General features: G+C 37.5%; 1 protein-coding gene across 1 annotated transcript in view; it reads right to left on the minus strand.

Moving 5' to 3' along the window:
* Nucleotides 1-4910, minus strand: part of LOC109216500 — a 6226-nt gene extending 1316 nt beyond the window's left edge. The window contains exons 1-3 of the mRNA XM_019380662.1: nucleotides 4583-4910; nucleotides 4288-4463; nucleotides 848-1049 (exon numbers count right to left, since the gene is read on the minus strand). Of these exons, the coding sequence (XP_019236207.1) occupies nucleotides 848-1049; nucleotides 4288-4463; nucleotides 4583-4661 (457 nt within the window). The 5' untranslated portion in view covers nucleotides 4662-4910. The remainder of the gene's footprint in view (nucleotides 1-847; nucleotides 1050-4287; nucleotides 4464-4582) is intronic.
* Nucleotides 4911-9279: the final 4369 nt, after the last annotated feature.

The following is a 9279-nucleotide window of genomic DNA, read 5'->3' on the forward strand; positions in this document are numbered from 1 at the left end:
GGGGGTTTAATCGACAACTCTACTGTGAGTTATGGCCAACTCCAAGTGATCCACATGTTTGAAAACTCGGATTGTATAGACCGCCCCTCTATCGTGCTCCTACTAAAATACAAGTCCTCTTGTCAGTGGCAGGGTTTGAACTAGAGATGCGTCTTTCCACACATCCTACGTTGCATCTAGGGGTGACAAACTGGCGGGTCGGGTCGGATGTGGGTGGGTCGAAAACGTGTAATGCAAAACGAATAAATTATCTGCCCGACCCATATTTAATACGGACATAAAAGACGGGTTAAACTGTGGATAATATGAATATCCATATTATCCACGACTTCCTGAATATGATCACTTTTGGGAGAATTTCTACTCTCCCAAACTTGAGGAACCTCCAATTTGAGGCTTTATAAATGAAAAGTTGAACCCATTGGTTAACCATTTTCTAAGTGGATAATATGGTTCTTATCCATATTTGACCCGTTTTTAAAAAGTCCATTATCCAACCCACTTTTTAATGGATAATATGGGTGGATAACTGTTTTCTTTTAACTATTTTGCCACAACTAGTTGCATCCTTACCAATAAATTAAAGCCCTGGGGCAGAGATTGGGGTACATTTATTTAGATGCTTATGTTGATAAGCAAGGAGAGATCTTAGAGAACATAAATGATTTTCCGTAGATACTTGATATAGGAACTATATGTTAGAGCATTTATGAGTTTTTTTTTTTCTTAGAGCATGTATGAGTTTATGTGCAGTAAAATGTCAAATAGCCTCAAGTCAATTGTTGTTACACGAAATGCACCGCACTAATCGAGGAGAAGAGGAGACAGGAGAAGATAGAATACTCACCACCTTCAAGAGGGACACAGTCTGGACACAAGAATGTGGCATTGAACTCTTTCTCCTTGAAATGAATATACTTCCCATCAGTTCTAGTAAAATCAGAGGCACAGAACTCCCACTCATCAAATACATCATCAGGCTTTATAAATGAGTCTTTCTCGTATATCCCGCATCGTTTGCACTTTTTTTCTTCGAGTTCTGTCAGAGGCTAAAAACATAAAAATGCAACATCATCAGCTTCCGAAAGAAGATGTCTTATGCCAAGCACATAAGATCAGCAAACTTGTAAACTTCTAAAAGAACAGAGATAGACAAGCTTGCAAGCTGCTTCAGAAACCTTCCAAGTTATGACATCCCACCCCAAAAAGAATAATAATTATAATAAAAAGAGTAAAAGGAAAGGAAACTAAACAGTTGACCATCTAAAGCTTTTTTTGACAAGAAAGAGAACTTGCAACCAGGATGCAGAGCAGTGTATACAATCTTTCTTTTCATAATTTCCTTCCAAGTCTTACTCCATGATACATAGGAGTACTCATGGTAAAGTCAGACACTAATCAGTAAGTTACAAGCCTACCTCATATGTGTGGCAGTCCGGCAGAAGAGACTCCTATCCTTAACTAACGATGGTGTTTTGTTTGCTTTTGTGCATCAATGGAAGAATTTAAAATTGTCTTCCATGGGAGACGGTTCCACTTTGTAATGTTCTCTTCCGTATTCACCCACGCACTAGCAATGTCATATCATTCCAAGAGATCTTTTGGTAGATATATGTAAACAATTTGAAAGTTTATCCATTTACTATTATGGTAGAGTAGGTAATGGTTATTGCCTTCATGCACAGCTATGCGCCTATGCCTAGGTTAAAACCAAGAAATTCCACCTCCAGAAACCCCTCTTTACCATCTCCCAACTTCACCTACCAATACCATTGCCACCGCCCACCAGTACAGCTCCCAGGCAACTCATCTCCCAACAACTGTCCCCTGTCAATTAGCACTTCTCTTTCCAGGCCTGCAAATGCCCTCGATATGCTTCCCATCATGCAATGCCAACATCTCATCCCCCGCTCTCTCTTATTTCCCTTCCACCATTAACTTTAGCTTAAGATTCTTGGAAATACTTCCATCATGAAACAATGGAAAACCTTTAAGCCTAATCCCAACTTCTCCTTCAAGGAGAAAAACAAAGGTAAAGAGAACCAAACAAGTGAACTCCCCATAACCACATCAGCCCAACTAAACCAATGTTATCAAGCACTTTGTAAGAAGAAATGACTACAATCAACTGAGAGGTGGAATACTGAGACATCTCAGCTGAAGAAGAATGACTTTCTGTAGAGACGAGGTCTACATTGGAATCTGCTTCTACGACAGACCTTTTCCTCCTCAATGAGGGGTAAGAGACTAGTAACCCTTCCAGATTAGCTGATACAGAGTCTTGAAGAAAATATCTCTGGAGGTAACCACAACTAAAAGGGGCAATTACTACTAAAATAATTTAACCTTCTAGGTAGACATTGATGAACTTTTTTTTCTGAAACTGTACATCAAAATAGAACTTGACTTGCTCAGTTCTGATTGACAGAGTTGACCTGAAGGAAGAAAAAAGAGGATTTTGCTAGAGCACATTTTATAGATAGTTAGAAAATTTCTTGTTTTAGCTTTTCCTGTTCTCAAAATGAATTTAAGCAGGAGAAAATTGTAGTAATTGGCAAATGGCATTGTTACATAAAGGGGCAATTACAGAGTCTTGAAGAAAAATATCTCTGGAGGTAACCTCAACTAAAAGGGGCAATTACTACTAAAATAATTTAACCTTCTAGGTAGACATTGATGAACTTTTTTTCCTGAAACTGTACATCTAAATAGAACTTGACTTGCTCAGTTCTGATTGGCAGAGTTTACCTGAAGGAAGAAAAAAGAGGATTTTGCTAGAGCACATTTTATAGATAGTTAGAAAATTTCTTGTTTTAGCTTTTCCTGTTCTCAAAATGAATTTAAGCAGGAGCAAATTGTAGTTTTCGCAAATGGCATTGTTCCATAAAGGGAATAAGTTTGAAAAGATACATCTGATTATATTCCACTTCTCTTTGAAATTATACAAAAAATAACTTCAAGAGAATAAGATAGATGGAAATATGATAAACCAACAATTTCGCAAGTGTACTTAAGAAATCATTTACTTTAAGGGTAGTTCATGCGGTGGAAGGGATTGGTAGGGAGATGTAGGAGATTGAAAGCGCGTCGTCCCTCGATTCAGGGATCAGTAGCACCTTCTTTGGTCGATAGAGGGTATGAATGGAGCTTACAGGAGTTCGTGCATTGGATTCCGTGCACGAACTCAGTAGAATAACAAAGTCGGCTTTATTATTCTCTAATGTGTTTTATAATTCTATTTTGGCATAATAGCAAAGTCAGCTTAACTCCCAGTGTGCAAAGCATAGCCGATCTCAAGTCCAAACAAAAGAGAAGGTTGTTATAGGGTGACGATCAACAGAAGTGGATCTACAGTGTAACAGTTTAATTGAACTCATTGGTTTCGTCTTAGACCCTCTATATATGCGTTAAAAACACAATAGGATAAAGAAATGAACCTTGGGCCTAACTCAACCCCAAAACCTAGTTCACGAGGTCAAGATTGCCCAAGCCATATAAGGAGACCAAGTCCCCCGTCTCTATCCAATGTAGAAGAATAACACCCCCGCACACCCAGGCCTACCAACTGGGGCATGGACAATATATTATGGCGGCCCACATCGATGAAACAAAGAATTGGATCAGTCCGGCTCTGATACCATGATAAAGAAATGAACATTGGGCCTCAACCTCAGAAGCTCGCCCATGTGGTGAGGATTACTTTCAGAGGCGGATCTAGGATTTTGATTCTATGGGTTCAATATTTGAAGTTTTAGCATTGAACCCATTAAATTTTAAAGTTATGGGTTCATATCTACTATTTATTGTAAATTTAGTGATTTTTACATATAAATTTATACTCCGCACCAAAAGCACTGGGTTCAGTTGAACCCGGTATATATATGCTGCATCCGCCCCTCATTACCTAAGCCATACAAGGAGACCAAGTCCTCCAATCCTATCCAATGTGGGAGACTCAACACCCTAGATATGTACAAATGACATGTTCTGGACCCAGAAATTCAAATGAATTGTGGGTTCAGAAAATCCCAAATATGCCGTTCAAATCATGGATCCGCCTCTGACGGTCAGCTTAAAAATTGCCAAAATTCGAGATTGAGGTGTAGTTAGTTGATTGACTAAACATGAAAAAAGTCAATAGTTTCACAGATGGCTTCACGTTAATGAGGTAAAAAATTAATATTTTTCCAAACAAAGCAAAATTTACAAGGCAACTGCATAACTTTTTCAATTGAGAAATGCTGTAACTAATTTCAGAAACCGAGAAAGTATACAGTAGTTATATACCTGCCAAGACTCTTCGCCCTTAAAGGTATACAGCTCATGTTTCTTCTTCACATCAGGCAAATTTGTTCTATTTTCACCTTTACACTCAAAATAAACTTCCGGTGTCGATCCTAACAATTCATGAGTATTATATATTTCGATCGAATCTAGAGTAACAATCGCAGCTATAATCAATCCTGAAGCAAAACAAAAACACAAGGTTCATTCATTTAGCCATCAATTAGTTCAGTATAATCATAAAATCGATTCATTTATTCAGAAATCAGCTACTTTCCGAGTTTTTCATGAAAATTACCTGGAAGCGAGATGAGAAGAATAGAACTATAGAAGAGCAAAAGGAGAGGAGGAACCCTAGGCTTTAAGCGACGACGCATCGCTGTAAATATTTTGATTTTGCTTGCTTTTTGTGCAAGGAATTTGCGTAATATGCGGGTCTCGTTGATCGAAGACGACGATGGAGAAACGCGGGGATGTTGGGGGCTTCTGGAAAGTTCTTCGCTTGCGGAATGCGAATAGACTAGCAGTTGGCGCTTTTGGTTTCCTGAGCGGAGCAAAGCTTCTGTTTGAAGACCTGGTAAGAGCTAATTTGGCGAGCTTAATCAATCTAATGCTTATCTTAGTCCCAACTCCTAATGTTACTTATGGAGCAATATTTATCTTTATCGAGGTGTGTTGGTGTCACGACCCGTAATTTCCACTATGATGTTGCCTAACATTTCACTCCTAGTCTAGTCAACGTTAGATATAGTTATTAATCATTTTTAACAATTCAAATTAAATAAAAACTAATAAGTTGAATAAACTGAAATATAGTAAATAAACTAATAAATGGCGACATCCAAATACAATCCCAAAACTGGTGTCACGAATACACGAGCGTCTAGAGTACTACAAATAATAGTCTTAATAAAAACATAAGTGTCTGAATCGAAATTAACAACTAAGGTGATGTAGAAGGGGACTTCAGGGCTGCGAACACTATGCAGTTGTACCTCAAGTCTCCGTCAAGAACTCGATCCGAGCAAATCTACTAAACGCCGCTAGGACCCATTCCGAAATATGCACAAGAAATGGAGACTGTAGTATGATTACAAAAGACCCCATATACTTTGTAAGTACCGAGCATAACCTCGACGAAGTAGTGACGAGGCTAAAGCATGCCACTTACAATAATATGTACGCAGTAATAATAATAATAACAGGGAAAGAAGACAGAAATAAAAGTAAAGCAGTTAATTTATGAAAATGAACTCAACCTTACAACCAAAGAACCTAGAATAATTGATCTCGTAACTTCATATAAAAATGCTGAAAACTAAACAATAACAACAACTAGTACAACACAAACAATCTGTTGCGGCGCGCAACCCGATCCCACTGTACACACACAATCCTCCCTTATTTCACCATAGTATCATTTAGCAATATCAGAAATCACGTATACAATCTGTTGCGGTGCTCAACCCGATCCCATCTTATCATCATAATCAATGTCATAATCCTCCCTTATACCATATTATCAATTATCAATATCAAGTATTACATACACAATAGTTGCGGTGCACAACCCGATCTCACTATATCATTAGAATCAATGTCGTAATCCTCCATTAGCCCACCACATCACAATTGTTGCGGCGCGAAACCCGATCCACAAATAATTTCAATAAACGTAATCAATCCAATAGCTCAATTTACAAGAATCTCTAACATCAAAGGATATGAAAGCAAAGCGATAAAGGAACCACGTACTAATCAAAGGAATACTACAAATAATATAAAAGCAACAAGACAAGTCAAGACGTGACAATTAAGGTGTGCAAGTAAGGCAATTAAGGCAAATAGAAATTAATCACAGAATTATGGAAGGGACGAACAATTCAATACAGGAATAATTAATGACAAGTAACAAATTACAGCATAGAAAGCAATTAAAGCATATAACATTTAAGGCATGGGATGAGATAATTCATGAAATACGAGAAGGCATGGAAACAATTATTTCGACGGCGTATATACACTCGTTACCTTGCATATATATCGTTATACACGTAATTCACATAATATATAACTTAAGGGTTCCTAATTCCCTCAAATCAAGGTTAGACCCAATACTTACCTCGCTCCGCAATCAAGTCAAAGTTCAATCGGGGCCTTTTCTCTAAATTTCGCCTCCAAACCAATCGAATCTAACCAAAATCGACTTAATATCATCAAACAATTCTAGAGTAATCAATTACAATAGATAAAGCAAAGATCTTTACACTTTTCTTAAAAAGTCAACAAAAGTCAACATGGGGCCTATCCGATAAAAACCCAGGCCTAAAGGTAGATTCCGACTATCCATGACCCCACGAGTTCATATATGTGATTAGTTTCAACAATCGAGTCCAAATAGACTCTCAAAACTCAATTTCTTATTTTTCAAAAACTTGACAAGGTTTCACAAATTTTCACTTTGATTCACACGATTTTGATGTTAAAATCTAAGATAAATTGATGGAGTATGATTAGAAATGGATTAGAATCACTCACCCAAAGTTTGTAGATGATACTCCCTCTTCAAAATCGCCTCATACCGAGCCTAAGGTTCCAAAATATAAAAATGAGGTTAAAAATCACATCCCTCGGCTTTTGTCAAGTCGCAGGTATCGTAACTGCAACCTGGGTTCGCAAATGCGAAGAAACCATCGCAAAAGCAAAGACCCTTACACCCCTGCTACAGTCGCAAATGCGACATATTGTTCGCAATTGTGAACCAGTGACACATCACAAAAGTGATCAGCATGATCGCAAATGCAAACGAAGCTTACCCAGTCCCCCATCGCAAATGCGAACACTGAGTTCGCAAATGCGAGCCCAACAAACCCGGGCTAAACATCACAATTGCGAGACCTGAAGCTTCTTCACAATAGAATTCTAACTCTATCAAACACTCCGCTACGTGTCTGAAACTCGTCCGAGCCTCTCTGGTGTTTCAACCCATATTCATGTACGTTAGATCATTCCGTAAGTTAGTCGACGTAAATATGATAAGAGATTATCTTTGATATAATAAGAAGTTAATCCTATTGTTTTTAAATTATACAAGGGTATATAAGAGTGGTTAATAATTATTAGAAGTTAGAAGCAAAACGAATCAAGGATGTTGTAATATGTGGGTAAAAATAGAGGTGCTTGATATACTAACGAGGTCGTGTTTTAAGGTACTTGAATCATATAATATCCGTATCATAAGTCTTGAAGTCAAGTGAGTTGTGAAATAAAAGTCCACAAAAGTCGTCACAAGTTACGTTCATAAATTTTAATGAAATTTAGATCAAATGTCAATGATATTTTCTCTCAATGTACTTGGATTATGGGGTTATCCACCCACCAAATTAAAGATTTATGATTATAATTTCCAACGCATTAAACCGTTCGTATATACGATGTTGGAGTACAGATATATTCGTGTTTTTGCGAGACTGCGCAAACAGCTCAGTTGGGACCCACTTGAGACGGTCACCGACCTTACTTCTTTTAAAAGATGTTTGAGACTCATTTCGGGTCATTTCTCACCCAAAATTCGTCCAAAAACTCTTCACAACCTTTTATAACATATCTCAAGATCCCAAAACCAAACTTAAGAGAAATCAACTCAAATCATTATCAGAAGTGTTAAAGACTACAAGAGAATGCTTCTATGATGTTGTGGTGTGATTGAGGACTATTGTGTGTTTCAAGTTTAGCTGTTTTCCAAGGTATGTATAACATCTTCTTGGTTGTGCCTAAGGTTAATCTTGTGTAGTTGTATTGCTTGAGTGAAAAACCATTAGATGGGACATGAAAGAACATGAGATATGGCTATCTTTTTGGTTAGACTATTTTGTGGCTAAATATATGGGTTGTGGTGACTGGAAATTATGAGAAATAATTTTATAATGTTGTGGTTGCCGTTGTTAAGCTTTTCTAGGTGTTAATTAAGTTGATTAAAGAAGAAAACATGAAAAATAAGTGATTGACGATAAAAGCTAAGGTGCTAGGCGTACGAGGCTGTTTTGGAAGGCATTTTGTGGATGTTTTGAACTAGGAATCATATAATACATATAAGTATGATGTTCATAAGGTTGTAAATTAATTTATGGAATAAGAGTTGGATTCAATTTATATTTTGTTATTAGTAAAAATGAGTTTGTCGCTCAATATGATTGTGAAGATAATAAGAGAAGCTCATATTGGATTATATTGTTGTTATTGCTATTGTTGGTTATAGTTGTCGTTGTTAGGCTGTTTGGTAATTGTTTTAACTTGTGGGAAGTCATATAAGCAGGGGAGGTTCTATCCGTTTCATTGTAAGATAGGTTGCAGTTGATGTATACTAGTTACGACGCTTAAACAATAACGATAGTATCATTTCTCTTATTATAGACTAAGGAGTTGTGAGATTTGCATAGCTTGAGTTGGGCAGTATATACAAGGTATGTGAGGCTATCACTTTCCTTCTTTTGCACGACTCCGATAGTACATATTGTAACGAACGAGCTTCCAAAGATACTCCACTCTTAGAAGCTAGCAATACTTACATTATTTCCCTTCTTATGGAACAATCGATGTTGATGTTGCTTCTCTTATTCTTATGTTATCTATATATTTGGTACTTCCTGATTCTTATAAGATTCATGATAAAGAGTTAGTCCCAATAACGTGTACGGAGGTTACCGACCTTACGTCACTCTGAAAGGTTCAGAATGTGATTCCAATGAGTCCAGCATGCATTATATATATGCACCTATTTTACTCTACCGAGTTGCGCTATAGTCGGCCGGGTACGTCACCTATTATGCAACCACTGATCATTTGGGTTTTACCGAGCTCCACGCGGAGATAGCAGACTTACTTTCATAAACTTCTGAATAAAGAGGGGGATTAGAATATTGTGCTAGGCGAGTTGGGGCATTCCAAGAGCCACCGCGATTTTGGGTACTGTAGGTGCATCAAGTTTGGGGAGGT

Source organism: Nicotiana attenuata, unplaced genomic scaffold (assembly GCF_001879085.1).
Source record: "Nicotiana attenuata strain UT unplaced genomic scaffold, NIATTr2, whole genome shotgun sequence".
Lineage (NCBI taxonomy): Eukaryota > Viridiplantae > Streptophyta > Magnoliopsida > Solanales > Solanaceae > Nicotiana > Nicotiana attenuata.